This window comes from Saccopteryx bilineata, chromosome 1 (genome assembly GCF_036850765.1).
Source record: "Saccopteryx bilineata isolate mSacBil1 chromosome 1, mSacBil1_pri_phased_curated, whole genome shotgun sequence".
Taxonomy (NCBI): domain Eukaryota; kingdom Metazoa; phylum Chordata; class Mammalia; order Chiroptera; family Emballonuridae; genus Saccopteryx; species Saccopteryx bilineata.
The window spans coordinates 96,373,436-96,392,443 of NC_089490.1; the positions used below are offsets into that span (position 1 = coordinate 96,373,436).

The 19,008-nt window shown below is 50.8% G+C and overlaps 1 protein-coding gene across 1 annotated transcript in view; it reads left to right on the forward strand.

Moving 5' to 3' along the window:
* Positions 1-19,008, forward strand: part of VWF (von Willebrand factor) — a 151,649-nt gene that overhangs the window by 43,707 nt on the left and 88,934 nt on the right. Inside the window, exons 11-17 of the mRNA XM_066261638.1 lie at positions 534-670; positions 1,157-1,295; positions 2,412-2,512; positions 6,532-6,727; positions 7,327-7,542; positions 11,840-12,080; positions 17,905-17,999. Of these exons, the coding sequence (XP_066117735.1) occupies positions 534-670; positions 1,157-1,295; positions 2,412-2,512; positions 6,532-6,727; positions 7,327-7,542; positions 11,840-12,080; positions 17,905-17,999 (1,125 nt within the window). The remainder of the gene's footprint in view (positions 1-533; positions 671-1,156; positions 1,296-2,411; positions 2,513-6,531; positions 6,728-7,326; positions 7,543-11,839; positions 12,081-17,904; positions 18,000-19,008) is intronic.

The window sequence follows — 19,008 nt, forward strand, 5'->3', positions numbered from 1 at the left end:
CGGGAGCTCCCACCATGCCAGTACAGAGAAAGGCCCCTCCCTGGGCTGGCACCCTGTGGGCGCCGGGTGCCTGATGCCCACGGGGCCAGAGCTCCTGGGAGTGGCTATGGGTAAGGACTGGGAGCTGCTGGGAGCTGAGAGCCAGGAGCTGCAGGTGCTGGTCTAGGCTCTGCCACTGACTGAATGTGACTCTGTCACTCTCTTTGTTGCCTCCTTGATAAAATGGGGCATTGAACCAAAAGACCAAGTAGTTTGAGGAGCGGAGTCTGATTTAGCCGCTTCTTGTGGAACTCGCAGGTGGTCTGTGTCACTTTGGTGAGGGGGCCCGTCGTGCAGGCTTCCATCTCTGCCTGCAGCTCCATCCCTCAAGGAGATAAGCTAAATAAAATATTTAGATTTCTGATTCCCGAGAAACGTTGGAACACAAATCAGTGGAGGTCAGAGCAGGAAATCAGATCAGAGAAGTAGATTCTGCCGCTCTAGGGGCCTGCCCCTTCTCCTCCCCCTCTCAGTCCTGCTCTGTGCCCCTGCAGGGGAGTGTCTCATCACAGGACAAGCCCACTTCAAGAGCTTTGACGACAGGTACTTTACCTTCAGCGGGGTCTGCCAGTACCTGCTGGCGCGGGACTGCCAGGACCACTCCTTCTCCATCGTCATAGAGACTGTGCAGGTGAGCTGCCAGGCCCCTTGTAGGGAGGCAAACCGAGGAGTGCCGGGGGTGGCGCGAGGGTCCATCTTTACTGAGCTGCTGTGTCCACACATCTTTCCCCTAGGGAACGGTGCCAAATTGAGGACATTAAGAATGCATAGGGCTCCCCCTAAGGGTCAAAGTCTCCAACTCGCTTTGAAATAATAGGTGCAAGAAACAGGACAAGCCAGGGGCCTGGAGTTCATTTTTAAAGACCAGACCAAGACGAGAAGGGGTGTAGGAGCCATGGGAAGCTGGGCAGGGGGAGAGGCTGGACTCAGGGCCTTCTTGCCACACAACTCCAGGGGGCGCCATTCACAGAAGTCCTTCCGTGAGAATGGAGTTGTTCTATGTGAGAAGGCCAGAAGCTGCTTGGGATTGGAGTCTTTCTCTGAGTCTGTGGGTCCTGGGCTGGGGTCCTGGGCTGGCGGGGGGTGGTGACATCACTCTGCGTGCTCCTCTTGGCAGTGTGCTGATGACCCTGATGCTGTCTGCACCCGCTCAGTCACTGTCCGCCTGCCCAGCCTGCACAACAGCCTGGTGAAGCTGAAGCATGGGGGAGGGGTCTCCATAGACGGCCAGGATGTCCTGATACCCCTCCTGCAAGGTGAGTCTCGCCTCTACTTACAGGCCTGAGCTGTCCTAGCTCCCCCAGTGCACCTGCCCTTGGCAGTGCTCTCTGCTGCCTCTTCTGTGGGAATGTGGGAGAGTGCTGTGTTTGAAGGGCAGGCTGGGTATCCTCGGCATGCATCCATGCAAGAAAGGAAGGCTTCCTGGAGGAGGAGGACAAGTGGAGGAAGATGACTGGATGCTGGAGACGACCAGGCCTGGGAGAAAGCTTAGAAGGGAAAACAGAACCAAGAGGATTCTCACTTAGCTTGAGCCAAAGCAGAGAGTTGACGGTTGGGCTTCGCATGTCTGGTTCTATTTTGAGGTGGAAAAGGAGCAGAGGCTGTCATCGAGAGGTTGAGGTGGGGGATGGTTGGTGGTGAGTAAGACCCTGGGATGTCATAGGGCAAAACCAGGTGACCCTGTGACCTATGAGTAATGACGGGGAAAATCTACCTGTCCAGTGATTTGCCAGGCGGCACAGTGCCATTTCACCTAGCATAATCTCAACCTTCACCCTCAAAGTGGCTCTCAGACCTTTCCTTCTTCTTCATGGCCATTGCCCTCCCCACGGCTTGTTATCTTGGCACTGCACACAGCATGCTTGTGTGTTAGTTTAACGTTGTGTGTGTCTGCCCATGAGATAACATGTTCCTCCAGGGCACACAGTATGGCTCAGCTGTGAGTACTGAGTAATTCAGTCTGGGAGAGTCGTACAACAGCAGAGAGATCCAGGGAATGCTCAGGCATTACGGGTTCAATGAGAGGGAGACAGATCCTTGCTTGGCTCAGGGCACCTGTGCAAGTGATGGCAGCACAAGCCTCTGCCGTCATCTTGTGGCAGGAGGGGGAATGGCAGGCTACAGGAAGACGACAGAGACACCTTCTGGGGGACGGGGTGCGGGGGTCGGGGGTGGGGTGTGTGTCCTTTTTGCACTATGCCCATCCCTGTCACCCTTCCTCCTGAGACCCCCTTACGGTTCATGGACATCCCCGTCTTCCCCATACTGATTGTTTTCATTGTGAGATAACCCATCTCTCCCACAATATAGCTGCCTGTCACCACGCTGCCCTCTCCCAATCTCAGCCTAAATTCTGCCCCTGCTCACTTTAGGTGACCTCCGCATCCAACATACCGTGATGGCGTCTGTGCGCCTCAGCTACGGGGAAGACCTGCAGATGGACTGGGATGGCCGCGGGAGACTGCTGGTGAAGGTAGGCCCCCTCCGATCGCTGCATCCCTGCAGCCCAGCCTTACAAAGTGCCCCTTGTGCTCCAGGCAGAGTGGCTCTGTGTGTGGGAGAAGAATTCATTTCTGCACAGGCCCAGTGCCCCTAGAGCGAGAAACAGGCCTCTCTTGTTTAGGAGAGGCTGGTGTTTGCTGTCTGGACTCTCCTTGTTTGCCCTCAGGTTTCTCACGTCTGGGGTGGGCTTCTGAGGGGCTGGGAAGGGCAGATTGCAGCCTAGTCTCTTGGCTGCAATGAGACCTAGAAACAGGGTGTCCCCCAGGATTCCCATTGTGGGCAGCAGGGAAGAGCCAGATTAGCACTCAGCCAAGATTGTGTTGTGCATCCTGGGGGACAAAGCCATCCCACCGTCTGGGAGGATTATACTGGGAAGTACCTCCCTGGACCTGGTGAGGTACAGACAGCACTTCCCCTTGCTCTCCATAGCGATAGAGTCACATTTACATTGTGATGGGTGTATTTCACAGAATTCCAGGTAGGTTTTTCTCTGGAAATTTCCCTAGCAGGTATTGTCACTGCCATTTTATAAACAAAGCAACCGGGTCTCCTGGGGGTTGGGGGACATGTCCCACGCTGCACAGACTGGGCCAGAGCTCAGCAGCTCACTGGGCATCGTCCTGCTTCTCATCTTTTGGTCATCAAGTGTTTTTGTACTTTTAAAAATTACTCAGGACCAAGATTGTTGATGAAGGTTAATAGCTATTGATATTTACCAGATTAGAAATTAAATAAGAGACATTTAAAATATGTGCTCATGAATTCATTTAGAAATAACAATAATAAACCCACTATGTGCTAATATAAACAACAGTTTTTTTTAGGGGGCTGAAATAGCTATGTTTTCCAAAACAAAAATAAGTAGTGATGAGAATACCATTATTTTACAATTCTGAAAATTTCTTTAATGGCTGGTTTAATAGGAGACAGCTGGTCTCATATCCTCTTCTGGATTCAATCTTTAGCAATATTACATGTCACATTGCCTCTGGAGAACGCCACTTCGCACTTGTAAGAGAATGCAAGGGAGGTCTTTGTATTATTATGAAAATGTTTTGGCCTTGCAGGACCTCTTTAAAGGGCATCAGAGTCCCCGCATGGGTCCCCAGACCATTGAGAACCACTGCTTTAGATCATTCCTAGGATCCCTGGAGAGTCCCCTTCTGTGTCCCTGGGTCCCATGTCCTACAAGGCTGGTGGTATTATCCAGTGATGGACATCTGTGGTGTCTCTGATGAGATCCTGCTTTTCTCCATCTTTATGACATCATGTTCTTTTTCTTGTTTTAAAGTCCCTCAGAGAGTTTCACATTAATTTTCTTTTTCTTTTATAAAAAAATAAACCTTATGAGCACAGACCATAGAGCACAAGGAGCCCTTCTTGTTGACTCCTCATTTATACCTGGAAATACAGGTCCATCATTTCTGGAGCAAAAAAGTGACTTGCCCCGGGTCTCCTGGTGATAGTTACAGAGTGAGGAGTAGAACTCGGGTTTCTAACGTCACTTTCTGCTCATGTGTCTTGAAATGAGGGTCCCCGTTGGCCGTTTTACTTTGTCAGGAAGAGGGCGCTGCACCCCACAGAGGGCACTCTTGATGGTGTGACCCCGCCCCTGAGTCAGCAGACCCATGACATGTCCTGTCAGGGTGGCTGTTTCCTTCAGGGCTCTCTGTTCCCTGTCTCTCTTCTGAGGAGAGATAGGAAGACTTCTTGCTGTGGAGATGGGGTACAGGGCTCTCTTTGGGGGTGGGTTGAAGTCTGTTGAGCTAACAAAAAGAGGACTTCATTGGTCAAGATTCAGAAGAGGGGCAGACGACCCCACGGCTGTGGGATCCTCCATGTTTTGGTCTGGAGGAGGAGAGGGGGCATCTGTGGACGGGCCGGGAGGCGGGCACATTACCATGCTGACGCAGGTTCCGGTTCGTGGGGGCTGCCCTGGGCCCAGGGGAGGATCCAGCTGGCAGCAGGACTCCGGGAGGAGCAGGCTGCGTGCACTCACCGGGGGAGGCGGCAGTGAGGTGCGCAGGGCTTCTGCTCTCCTTCCCTCTCAGCGGGGCACGGCTGCCCTGTGCCCGAGGGCTGGGTGGTCCAGGCAGGAGGGCTGTGCAGGCAGCACCAGCTCAGGTTAGGCAGAGTGTTGTAGAAACACCCCCTGACAGTCTTGTCAGAAGTGTCACCGATCTGATTTGAGGTTTATTTCAAACAACAAGCGTGTTCGCTAAGACCCCGGTGTTGGGCTAATGAAGGGCTGGTGGCCAGGCCTGGCCTCATGTCCATGGATACACCCACTCTTCAACCCAGGCCAGCTGACCCCTGAGACAGGCCAAGGGGATGGACAAAGATATCATTTTGGAGAGTGGGGGACAGGAGTGATGGCTGGCCTGGTGGGATGAACAAGAGAGGCCTTTGGGAATAAGAGGTCACTCAGGTCTGAGAATGAGGAGGAAAGAGGGTGCTGAGATATGGGGGTAGAGGAAGAGCTGTCACCAGTTTTGCTTTGCTCAGGGCTGGCCTTGACTGTGGTATTACATTTTGTACTGTGTCCAGAGAGAACCTCATTCATTCATGAATTTATTCAGTCATTTGTTCAAGCACTCATTCACCACATACCTATTGCGTGCCCACAGGCACCATTGGAGAGGCTGAGGTTACAGCAGTGAGACAAAACAGAGGAGAATCCTGGCCTCATTTAGTTTAAATTCTAATGGGGATGGAGAGACAGACGATAAATAAAACCAACGAGTAAATTATATCATGTATTAGAAGGCAATAAATCCTGGGGAGATAAAGCCAAGAAGGAGGGGAGAAGTGCAGGGTCAGAAGGTTATCTTTTAAATAAGGCGGTCAGGGAAGGCCTGGGTGCCTAAGGGGACACTGTGATATTTGTAAAGCAAACAAGTAACCACTACTCCATCCTCTTTCTTATTGGTGATATTTACTTGGGTATATTTTTATGGGTCTAGAACCTTCCACTCAATAGGTCATCTTGCATCTTGTTAAGTCAGATGCAGGCGTTATCCAAGAGATGACCACACGGGCCCAGGCCAAGCTCATGAGGGCCTCTGAACACAGGGAGCACATCTGGCTACATTAATTACCTGCAGAGCGGAGGCAGGACTCTGGAGCCCAGCCCTGCACCATCTTTGAATGAAGGCCCTCTGGGTCGACACCAGCAGATGCCCCCAGCCGTGCTGGATGAGAGGCAGACTTGACTCTCCAAGCTGTCCATGAACATGCACTTTGGGCTTAGAAGAATGGAGAAGGGGCCACATGCCAATGGCCTGGAGTTTGACCCCAGGACCCCTCCGGGTCACCCTCAGCAGGCTGCTCTAGAGTCCTCACTGATCCAATCACAACTCCTAGGGTCCTCTTGGCTCATGGCCTTTCCTCTTCAGGGACACTCAGTGGCTGAGTTAACTCCAGATGATAGGAAGGTGTTGTTCTTTGTCACCAAATGTGAGCTCTGAGAGGACTTGAACCACAACTGACTGAGCATGCTTGGCCCACATGTGTGACCAAAATGAATGTTCAATAAAAAGATGTTGAATTCCCTTAGAAGAAAAGATGTTGACTTTACATTTGGTTCCCGCGGGTGTCAGGGCCCACTGGCTCAGGCATCTGTCTGACAGGCAAGGGTGGCAGTGAGCGCACTGGAGGGGGCTCAGCCTGGCTACAGTCCGAGCTCTGTGACCTCTGACAAGTCCCTCTCCCTCTCAGGAACTCACTGTCGCCACCTGTAAAGGACTGGGTGTTCTCTAAAATTCCTCCTGGCACGACAGGTCTCTGACTCCACTGAGTTAAGAGCTGCTGGTAAACCATACTGCACTCAGCTTTCTCCCTTCTTCTGCAGCCTAGGGCTTAGCTGCGGTTTACTAACCTCATGTTTATTTTTCGCCCGGGGAGTATTTTTGATTAAAACCATCTCACTAGCAAAAGGAGGCTGTGGCTGCTTTGGCGGCAGCTGCTCCAAGGTGGTCTGCTCTCCCGCAGCTGTCCCCAGTCTACGCGGGGAGGACCTGTGGCCTGTGCGGGAACTTCAATGGCAACAAGGGCGACGACTTCCGCACGCCCGCGGGGCTGGTGGAGCCCCTGGTGGAGGACTTCGGGAACGCCTGGAAGCTGCGCGGGGACTGCCAGGACCTGCGGAAGCAGCACAGCGACCCCTGCAACCTCAACCCGCGCCAGGGTACGTGAGCCATGGGGACTCCGCGGAGCCCCGAGCCCCCCGCGTTCCGGTGCAGTCCCCGGACAGGGTGCCCATCGCTAGGGGAGGGAGGCGCCTGGGTTTTAAATTTTTTTTATATATACCATCAGCATTTGATTATCTGCAGCAGCTGGATCATTCTTTATTCCTCAAAATCCTTTTATTGGGCACCCTCCAGGGGCCAACCCCTCCCAGTCTGTCAAAGCAGCTGTCACTCAAACCCTGAATGAAATTATCGTCAGATAAAATGCACTGGGGTGGCCGTTTGCGGATTTATCTGCGGCCACATTTAACCCACCACGGAACTATTTCTCCCTTCTGCCGGGGGGGGGGGGGGGGGGGGGCTGGAAATGCAGCTTGTTATGTTTTTCAGCCAAACGTAATTAGGAGAGGATGTTGGCTACGGAAGAAAACTCACAGAGTCCCGGAGCCAAGAGTTGTTTTTGCAGCACGTGCTGCCGAGGGAGAAGCTGAGATTAGGATTTCAGAGTAGGAGCCATCGCTGTCCCGCGAGGTCCTCAGCACCCAGGCTGTGGCAGGCCGGGGTTTACCTTTCTCTCCCATCTCTCTCGCCCCTACAGCCAAGTTCGCAGAGGAGGCGTGCTCTCTGCTCACATCCTCCAAGTTCGAGGCTTGCCACCACGCCGTGGGCCCGCTGCCCTACTTGCAGAACTGCCACTACGACGTCTGCTCCTGCTCCGACGGCAGGGACTGCCTGTGCAACGCTGTGGCCAACTACGCTGCCGCCTGTGCCCGGAAAGGCGTGCACATCGCGTGGCGGGAGCCCAGCTTCTGTGGTGGGTGCCCTCCCTGCCTGCCACTCCTCATAGAAACCCAGCAGAATCTGCTACGATCTCTAGGCATTTCCTTTACTTAGCCCTGTCTGTGCATTCCTGCATTTCCAAACGGCCCAGGGCCATCTGACAAGCATGGAGTGTGGGAACAGTTCATTTGCGGCCACTTTTCCCTCCCATGCCTAGCAGGACACGGTGGAGGGGATTGGCTGCCTGTTATAGGACAGCCTGGCCACTTCAGCCTGTTACAGGAGGGCAAGTGAGATCCCTTACCTGGAGGCTGAAACATTGGTGTTCCTGCCAAGCAAAGATTTCCTGTGGCTGCTGCCACCTAGTGTTGGTTTATGTATGGCGATACCATGGAGTGAGTGGGATCCCTGCATCCCTGGACGTTTGATGAAGGCAATGGGAAAGACAAACAACAATCCTTGACTCAACTTCAAACCGTCGGTGGACTCTGGGGCATTGTATAAAGTTACATGAAGTGGAATGACATCATTTTCCCCAGCTGACTTTAGAGTCTCACTCTGCCCTGTTAGGTTCCTGGCACCAGAGTTGGAATCTGCCCCACGCTCTAGTCCTCTAAATGGATTGTGTTGTTGCTCTGGAGACACTTGCTAAGTGCCCAGTGTGGTCAGAAAATGTCAGTGACATAGATCCTGAACCTTCCTTTTGAGACACAGATAGGACTGATTCCCTACTGGGTGCCTATTGCACTCAATGAAATGATAATTAGATGACTGCTGTGGCAACCAAGGAAGGCTTTCTGGAGGTGGTATACTTAATTAGGTTTTTTTGGTGACAGAGACAGAGAGAGACAGAGAGAGAGAGACAGAGAGAGGGACATATAGGGACAGACATGAAAAGAGAGAGATGAGAAGCATCAATTCTTTGTTGCAGCTCCTTAGTCTCCTTAGTTTTTCATTGATTGCTTCTCATATGTGCCTTGACCAGGGGCTGCAGCAGAGTGGTGACCCCTTGCTCAAGCCAGTGACCTTTGGGCTCAAGCCAGCAACTACGGGGTCATGTCTATGATCCTACGCTCAAGCTGGTGAGCCTGCGCTCAAACTGGCGACCTCAGGGTTTTGAACCTGGGTCCTCTGCGTCCCAGTCAAACACTCTACTGCTCCACAACCTGGTCAGGCTTGATTAGGTTTCTAAAAGACACTTTTTTTGGGGGGTGGGGGGTGGGGGAGTTAGAAAACTTGTTTCCAATGGTGGAATAGTAGGAGTGAAGCATAGAAGTGAGGAAGGTGTTCCTGAAGGATAAGGAATAGTGGCTAGTCTGAATTTTAGGGCTAGGTAGATGTGTTTAGAGACAAAAATGGTGGTGGTCTTGATGGAAGCAGGAAAATGGGAGCTGTGAGAAAGGGTGAAAGGACTTAATATCATGTATTTGAAGAGATGTTTCAGTATGGGGTTTATTGAGCCAACTCATGTTTCAAGTTTAAGCAGTCACCAGGAAGAGGAGCAGAGACACAGCGCAGACAAAAGGGAACGAGTAGATAGATGCATGCAGTGGTGCGTCTCGTCCCTCTAGCTCCGGGGTGGCAGTCACAGGCTAGCCGTGGGAGGAGCAAGGGCTGAGTGAGACCTGGCTGCTTGCCTGGGACTTCCCAGCAGTATGCTCTTGAGCCCTTCTTTCCACCCATCCAGACCTCAGGTCCTCATGAGTGTTTGCTGTTTAGAAATTGGGGAAACTGATGGGGAGTAAATGGTGTGATGTTTGTGAGTCTGCTTTGCTTGCCCAACAATGTTAGAAATTATGCATTATCAATGAGCTATTGTATCTGAAGGATTTACTAGTTTAGGACATTCATCCGGAATGCTGAGGACTTCCCGAAATATTCCTTAATCAACCAAGAGCAGCTGTTCTTAACACCCACTGGTAGCAGAGACTAAGAGTTGGTGTCTGGACTCCTGAGGCTTTAAGAAACAGCAGAAACTGCAGGGTGCTGGGAAGAGACATCTGGCTCTCTGGGTTTATGTGGAAGTGAACCAGAGAAAAGGCCAGCCGGATGGCCTTGGGCTGTTCCTCTGAGCCCAGGCAGGGTGGGCAGGACTCCTGGGTTCATTCTGTTTCCCATTTTCCCTTCCTGAGAAACAAACAGAGCTCCCTAAACCACAGACTCCATCCAGAGGGAGAAGTCACACTAACTGGGGACACTCTTAGAGTAAGGACAGGCCACGTAGCTACTTGGTGGGATGCTGGGAGGAGGGTAGGGAGAAGCACACACACCTTTTTCTTGTAAATTGGTTGGTTCCTTTGGGAAGATAAGACTATGGGCTCCTTGAAGGCCCACAGTTTCATCATCTCAGCATCCCCGAGCCTCACACAGCCCTGGGCACACAGTGGGTGCACACTAAATGTCTCTTATATAGAGGTGTGCATCATTTCTTCTGGGGAAGAAAACATTTAATATGGCTCCACGCCAGCTCTAGGGACAGTCTGTCAGAGAACAAAAGCAGCTCTCGGGTCCAGCTACTTCTTACTGGGTGAAATGCACCCTCATATCAGCATGGGTTCAGTGGGTTAAAAGAGATGTCCAGGCCCTGGCCGGTTGGCTCAGCGGTAGAGCATCGGCCTGGCGTGCGGGGGGCCCGGGTTTGATTCCCGGCCAGGGCACATAGGAGAAGCGCCCATTTGCTTCTCCATCCCCACCCCTCCTTCCTCTCTGTCTCTCTCTTCCCCTCCCGCAGCCAAGGCTCCATTGGAGCAAAGATGGCCCGGGCTCTGGGGATGGCTCCTTGGCCTCTGCCCCAGGCGCTAGAGTGGCTCTGGTAGCGGCAGAGCGATGCCCCGGAGGGGCAGAGCATCGCCCCCTGGTGGGCAGAGCGTTGCCCCTGGTGGGCGTGCCAGGTGGATCCCAGTCTGGCGCATGCGGGAGTCTGTCTGACTGTCTCTCCCCGTTTCCAGCTTCAGAAAAATACAAAAAAAAAAAAAAAAAAAAAAAAAAAGAGATGTCCATCTTTATTGCCCAACACATCTCATCTTAATCCAGCCTTGCCCTAAATATTTGTCCAGCAACCCAACCTTTCTGCTAGTTCAGGGGGAAAATCTGTGTCTAATATGGTTAGAGAGCCTCTCCCTCTCCAGTTACCCTCAAATATCAAGCCCAGAGCAGTTGCGGGGGGTTGGGGGGGCACTGCAGCAGCCCCTCCAGAGGGCCACAGCCTCATTGCTGAGGTTCACAGAAGGGCCTTCTTCACAGCTTCTGTGAGACTGCTGTGAGCACAGAAGGTGGGCTGTGTGTCGGCCGGAATCCAGGAGGGCCAGGTCTTCGCAGGCCTAGAACTTTCTCTGAACACCTCTCCCCCCTGGAGCCTGCTGAGCTGGGGCTGTCTCCCCAGTAATCATAATGTTGTGGCAGCAGGAACGATGACCACATGCCGGGCACTACTCTAAACACGCTAGCTCGCCTCGCTGTCACAACAGCCCAGATGGTGGTGTTATTCTACTCCAGGGAGGAAACTGCTCAGAGCCACACCACTAACCGGTGGCCGAACTGGGACCTGAACCCCGGAATGTGGGTTACAGAGCCCCTCGCTGTAGCTGCTTTGTCCTTTGCCCCACTTCTGGCTCTTGTCTGTTGTGCCATTTCTCTGTGGGAGGCCAGGGGGAGGTGAAGGATACTGCCCACTTTACTGGAGTAGGTACCAGTGTCCCTGCTCTTTGGGACTGGCGTGTGTGTCCTCAAAGTCCTAGTTCTTGATGGACTGTGTCCTTTTTAAAACCTATTATTGGTGAAAAGCATGAGCTTTTGGGTTCAAATCCTACCTCTGCCTCTTCTGCGAAGCATGACCCTGACAAGTCACTTAGCTTAAGTGTCTGTTTTCTTACCTGTAGAAAGGGGGGAGGGGTAAGAGGCCTAACTCACTGAGAGAGGCATAAAGGCATAAAACTGTGTGAAGAGCAGGGTATTCAGCAGGTGCTCAATAAATCATGACCATTATTGTTATCATCGTGGGAGAGATGCCCTTGCCCATCAATTCTGGTTCTTTTTAATATTCACAGCTTCATTATCCACCAGGAATTCTACTGTGTCCCCCGCTTTGAGAATTCAAAGATTACTGGGCATGGCCCCTCTGGTTAAGAGAGAAAACATGTGTATCTCTAATTATAATAGACATTTGTGAGCATAAAAATACACTTTTGCTCATAGTGGGAAAGAAAAGCAGTGACCGTACAGATAGAGTGGGGGGGTCATAGCTGTGAGGGGTGGAACCCCAAAGTCCTAGCGCCATAGTCCTTGTCATCTTAGCGTTTCCACTAAGGCCTTCCTCCCCCGCCCCTCTCTAGCCCTGAGCTGCCCGCAGGACCAGGTGTACCTGCAGTGTGGGGCTCCCTGCAACAGGACCTGCCGCTCCCTCTCTTACCCGGATGAAGAATGCAGTGAGGTCTGTGTGGAGGGCTGCTTCTGCCCCCCAGGGCTCTACCTGGACGAGAGGGGAGACTGCGTGCCCAAGGCCCAGTGCCCCTGTTACTACGATGGTGAGATCTTCCAGCCTGAAGACATCTTCTCAGATCACCACACCATGTGGTAAGTGCAAGCACCAGGGAAAGCCAGATAGCCCTCCAAGTCCCTCATTTCACAGATGGGTAAGCCGAGGCCCAAGGAAGGAAGTCGCTTGTCCAGAGTTGCGCAGGAAGTCAGATCAGAGCTGGGCTCCGGACTTCCTTACTGACCAGGAAACTAGAACTGCAGGCTGGCTGTAGGATTTCTTGAGCTTTATTGCTAACTATCATGTGTTGGGCCCCATTTCCCTGCTCTGGGTCTTAGTTTCTCTTTTTTGGAACAGAAAACGGGAGCCTTTCTTATCCCCTTTCCCTTTGGCCTCTTGTCAGTGTCTCAGGTCGAAACATTTGGACCAGAAGAAAATACATCACAGTGTTGCCTCAGTGGTGCAGTGCTGTCCCACTTGCTTTGTGCATGTCCTTGAATAATAGCACCAAATGGTGCCTGCTTCTCGTGGTCCTTCACCTGGGCCTTCTGTCATGGCCAGTTTCAGCAGGGTTGTCATGGTCACAGAAGAAAGGTGTAGCAGAACCTTTACTGAGCAAGTGCTTCCTTGGCACCTGTGCTGTCCCAGGTGTTGGGCTAGAGATGGGAAATCTAACAAAGAATCAGGCAGCCTGGGCCCCAAAGGAGCTGAGAGCTCCCAGCAAGACCAGTTAAAATGTCTTGATTATGGAAAATTTCAAACAGACATAAAAGAGAGAGAATAATGTAAGGAGCCCTAATGTATTCATCCCGGTTTCATTGATTATCAGCACTTCGTCATTCTTTATTTATCTATTCTCTCTTCCCTTTCTGGCTGGAATAGTTTACAGAAAACCTGAACTATTCTATCGTTTCATCTGAAAATACTTCAATATGTATTTTTAAGATAAGCACTTTAGAAAACTACCCATAATATCATTACGAATCTAAATATTAACAAAAGTTCTTTGATAAAATCTAACATTCAATCCATATTCACGTTTCTATGATTCTCAAAATATCAATTAATAATTGATATTCAAATCAAGATGCAAACAGGGTCTGCACATTGCATTTGGTGTGAAGCTTTTTTTCATCATCTCAGTGAGACTAATTCGCAGCCCCTTCCTACTTCATGTCCCTAAAATAGGTTGTTTACATGTGTAAGAAAACAATTGTGGCTATTGGACTTTGGTTTCAGTGAAATGTATTGTATACCCTTCTAGACTCTGACCTCCTCAAGAGTAGAGAACATAGGTCCTGCTCCCCAACACCTAACACAGTCCTGGCATTTCCCCAAGTCATCCAGTAAGTGACCAGACCCAGGGTCTCCTAAACCCTTCATGTTGCACAGAGACGAGGCTGTTGAGGTTGGTGATCAGAAGGCCGTGGCGGCCCCCATGTTTCAGTACTGTACTCTGGTGAGGAAAACAGCCAGAGGGTTGGAGGCTGGGATGACTGGGAGGGCAGCAAGTTCACTGGCTATTTTACTGTTTTAGAGGGAAGAGGAAGGTAGGAGACGGGGTGTAGCAGCCCTTGGGTCATCAGTGCTGGGGGGTGGCCTGGCTGCAGGCTCTTTCCAGGGTTCACACATCAGTGACCTTCCCACTTCCCATGTGGAGGGTTCTTGTCTTCCCACGCTCCCCTGCAGGCCCCGGGCTAACCGCTATGGTCCACTCTGCTTCTCCGCTTCACTCAGAGAATTGGACTTCACGGAGCGTGTGAGCTGGAGGGAACTCAGGACTTGTTTATGGCTGGAGATGTTTATTGTTTAGACAATAGACTTAAAGAGAGTGCCTAGCTGGAGCAAATGACAATTATGCCCATGACAAGGTGTGAGGAAGGCACATGCACCCTCGGCCTGGAAGTTCCTTCAGACCACTTGCTTGGCCCTCAGACAGCCGTCACAGCTGTGTGCTTGCACTTACTCCCGGCTGGGCTCTGGGCCAAGGACTGATTTTTAACCTACCTGCCAGTTTCTTTTTGTCTCAGTGAAATGAAGTTTTTGGGCCTTGTCCAAATGACAGATAGAACGTGACATTTGGGGAAGGATATTTTTAAACCAGGTAGTTAGTTAAAAACCAGAAGGTATAAGTTCTGTATGTGCCCAGAGAGGGAAGGGCTGATTATTATTCATTCATTCAGCAAATTTTGATTGAACAGAAGCCACATTAAAAATGTTCAAAATCTTTATAATAAAAAATTCAGATTAAAACAATGAATATTACTTCCAATCTATCAGACTGGAAAAATTTGAAATCTGGATAATGCCAAGTGTTGGCAGGGCTGAGAGGCACGGGGTCCCTATCGCCCCTGGTGGGACATAGATGGGTTCAAATACTCCCAGTATCTTTTCAAAACCTAAATCTCGCTGTGTCATATCCCTGCTTGGAGTCCTTCAACAGCTCCCTCTCACTAGGCTTTAGAATAATGACTGGATCCCTACCGTGGTCTCCCAGGCCCCATGCAATCTGACTCTGCCTACCGCTCCCCTTTACAAACCCCTGGCCTTCCCTAATCTTGAGGGCACATTGCTCCCTTCAAACCCAAGGTCAGCTGCACACCTGGGTGAGCAACTGGTGCAGTATATGCATATTAGACCTTCACACCCTATATGCCCACCATTCTGCTCCTGAGCATATCTACGCAGTAAAGAAATTCTCACACAGGTTCTTAGGGGCACATATGTGAAGATGTTGATCACAGCCATGTCATTGGTGGTGAGGAGTAGGTGCCAATCTGAGTCCATCACTGGCAGGGTAAATAGGCGAAATGTGGTGGATGCCCACTGCAACGCGTCATGCAGCCTTAGGAACACCAGAAAGTAGGGACACTTATTATAGGGATGAATCTTAAACACATGGTGCTGAATAAGGAGAACACAGTGTGATAAATAAGATAATGCTACTTATATAAATCAAACATACATGCATGCAAAACAATCACATGTTTTATAATAATAAGTTCAGGTATACATTAAACAGAAGATTATATGCCTAAAAATTACCCCCAAATTTAGCAGCTTATAACAATAAACATTTGTAATGTCACCCAGTTTCTAAGGGTCAGGATCCAGGAGCAGCTTGGCTGGGTGGTTTGGCCCAGGTTCCCTCGTAAGATTGTGGTCAAGCTGTGGGCCAGGGCTGTTGTCATCTGGAGATTTGACTGGGGTCGGAGTGTCCGTTGCCAGCTCACTCCCATGGCTGTTGGCAGAGGCTTCAGTCTTCCCCACGGGCACCTCTCCACTTGAGTGCTCATGACCTGGTTCCCCCAGAGCAAGGAATCCAAGAGAGAGCACCAAGATGGCAGCCATGAGCTTTTATAATCTAATCTTAAGTGACATATGATATGTCACTATTGCCGGGTACTGTTGGTCACGCAGACCAATCTTGGTACAGTGTAGGAGGAGAGGACACAAGGGTGTGGATCGCAGAATGTGGTGCTCATTGGAAGCCATTTAAGAGACTCAATACCAGGAAAATAGATACCCATGTTGAGGGGCGGGGTTGAGATCAGAGATTAGAAATAAAAGAAAATTTAAAAAAATTATTGAGTTCTTAATGCAAAGCCTGTGCTGGCTGATGGGTATATAATGGTGAGCAGGAGCAGTTAACCAAAATAACCAAATAAAAACTCAAATGCATGTTACGTTACAGTGTGGCAAATTCTAGGAAAAGTAGTACAGTGTGTCCGTAAAGTCATGGTGCACTTTTGACCGGTCACAGGAAAGCAACAAAAGATGATAGAAATGTGAAATCTGCACCAAATAAAAGGAAAACCCGCCCAGTTTCTGTAGGATGATGTGGCAGTATGTGCGCATGCGCAGATGATGACGTAACACCGTGTATACAGCGGAGCAGCCCACGGCCATGCCAGTCGAGATGTGGATGGTACAGAGGAAAGTTCAGTGTGTTCTGTGGCTCACTAAATTCGAATACGTGACCAAAGTGCAATGTGAATATTGGCGCGTTTGTAACGAAGCGCCACCACATAGGAATAACATTACTCGGTGGGATAAGCAGTTGAAGGAAACCTCAGTTTGGTGGAGAAACCCCGTTCTGGTAGGCCATCAGTCAGTGACGAGTCTGTAGAGGCTCTACGGGATAGCTACCTAAGGAGCCCTAAAAAATCTGTGCATGAGCCCACATCGAACTGCACTGAAGAGGTATGAAACTGGGAGAGTTTTCCTTTTATTTGATGCAGATTTCACATTTCTATCGTTTTTTGTTGCTTTCCTGTGACCAGTCAAAAGTGCACCATGACTTTACGGACACACTGTATTTGAATGTATGTTTTGGGAAGATAATGAAAGCTTGAAATGGAGTGGGACAAAGAATGATGTTTGTGTGTGAGTGTGTGTGTGTGTGTGTGCAGTGTATGTGTGTCTGTGTATGTGCATGTATGTGTATGCTGGGTGGAAGGGACGTTAGATCAGAGGAAATGGTGTGTATGTGTGCATGTGTGTATGTGTGTGTGTATGTGCGTGTATGCGTATGCTGGGCAGAAGTGACATTAGATCAGAGGAAATGGTATGTGAAGAAGCCCTGGATCTGAAGGGAGCAATGCAGATTCAATATGAAAAGAAAGCCAGTGGGTTGGAGAGGGGAGAGGTGTCAGGGTCGGATCATGCGGGGCCTGGGAGACCATGGTAGGCATTTGATCGTTATCCTAGGGCCTGGTGAGGAGGAGCTATTGAAGGATTCCAAGCAAGGATGTGATGTATGTTTTGGGAAGATAATTGGGCTGCCAGAAGGAGTGTGGTGTTTTTTTTTTTCTTTCTGAAGTTGGAAACAGGGAGGCAGTCAGACAGACTCCCGCATGTGCCAGACCGGGATCCACCCGGCATGCCCACCAGGGGGCGTTGCTCTGCCACAACCAGAGCCATTCTAGCACCTGAGGCAGAGGCCATGGAGCCATCCTTAACACCCAGGCCAACTTTTTGCTCCAATGGAGCCTTGGCTGCGGAGGGGAAGAGAGAGACAGAGAGGAAGGAGAGGGGGAGGGGTGGAAAAGCAGATGGGCGCTTCTCCTGTGTGCCCTGGCCAGGAATCAAACCCAGGACTCCTGCACGCCAGGCCGACGCTCTACCACTCAGCCAACTGGCCAGGGTTAGGAGTGTGTTTTTAAGAAAAGAACAGGTGCAGGGGCATCAGTTAGAAAGCGTTTGCATCGTCCAATGAGGGGTGATGGTGGCTTGTGGCAGTGGAGACACAAAATGGATGTGAATTCCTGAGATGGAGTCCGAGGGCCAGGTGATAGATCAGAAGGAGGGGGCAGGGAGAAGACAGTGTCAGTGCTGGTGCCTGGGTTTCTGCTTTGTGACTCTAGACGGGTGGTGGTATCTGCAATGACTCAGAGCCCCGGCGAGCACAGGCTTGGTGGGGAGTTTGGTTTGAACATCCTGAGTGTTAAGCGTCTGGGACACCAAAGGCGGCTGCTATGTCTCACGGGCATTTGAACATAAATGGGTCTGAGTTTCAAAGGAGAGATCCGAGCAGCTGCTGTGCACTGAGCCCTCTCTGTGATGGAAGCTGGGGTGTGGTGGACACAGTGTGAGGAGCAGAGAGGAGTGGGGTAGAGCAGCGGGGTGAGTAGTACAGCGAGGCTGAGGAGGAGCCACCTGGGAAGTAGGGGGAAAGCCGGGACAGACTTCTTTTCTCTTGTTCTAAAAGAATGGAGTAGACTACAGTGATAAATAATGTTGAAAGGAATCAAGTCAAAGAACTGAGAACAGTCCCATTGAGTTTAGCGACATGGAGGTCATCGGTGGCCATTGCAAACTGTGTTTTAGGCGAGTGGCGGGCCTGGAAGCCCAGAGAGTGAGAGGGAGGAGAAGGGGTGTCTGTCGCCGCTCTCGCTAAGCAGGGCTGTGTTTCCTTCGCAGCTACTGTGAGGACGGCTTCATGCACTGCTCGAGCGGAGCCCCGGGAAGCCTGCTGCCGCAGCACGCTGTCCTCAGCAGCCCTCTGCTTCACCGCAGTGAGTACTGTCCCCTGGAAGGCCTTCACCTCCCCCGCCCAGACTTCTCAGATGTGGCATGGGGCGTGTACATTCAGACACGAGTCAGAATTGCCACAATTTCCGTTTGCGTGAGTGACTTTCAGGACTAGACGTGCCTTTCTTTGCATGTGTAAATCCAAATGATTGAAGCAGGAAGAATTTTATTTTGTGGCGTGGGAAAGACTGAATTATCTCCAAGGTGGATTCATTGAGACCTCTGGTTTGCCCATGGTGACCTGGACCCACTGAGCAGCTGTGAGTGAGTCGGTCACCTTGATTGTAGTGAAAACACCACCTTTAATGGCCTCCTTTTCCCTCAGGACTTGCTGTCAAGGACACTTCTTTAGAAAGCTTCTCAGATGGATTTGAAAGAGGGAGTTTGGATGTGTTCTCTCAGTTTGAAGGTCCCAATAGTTACTGCTGTTTATGGACAAGGCCCAGAAGGGAGAAGGAGCTGCCCTGGCCCTGGTGGGACCAGATCCACATTATGGACCAGGAGGGCCTTACTGGTTTCCAGAAGGACCATCTTTGCTTAGAAAGGACCTCCCAGTGGAGGGAGAGAGTGCCTTTACCACTGGTCAGCAAACTCATTAGTCAACAGAGCCAAATATCAACAGTACAAGGACTGAAATTTCTTTTGAGAGCCAAATTTTTTAAACTTTAAACTACATAGGTAGGTACATTCCTTGTCGAGGTAGCGCCCGCACGTGGTATTTTGTGGAAGAGCCACACTCAAGGTGGACAAAGAGCCGCAGTTTGCCAACCACTGCTGAAGTTTAGGCAGATAAATGGGCTATTTTCAGCCTCTGGCTTGACCTCCTGCCTCTCATTTTCTTATCCTCTCTTCAAGTGGCTCACCTGGGTGCCCCGAGTTTGTCTCCCAGCTCCCCCTGGGTGAGAGGTCTGGTCCCCCCACGTGACTGGCTGGGGAGCATCTCTCAGCCTGGAGCTGGGACGAGATCCTGAGCACAGGTAGCTCACAAGTTAA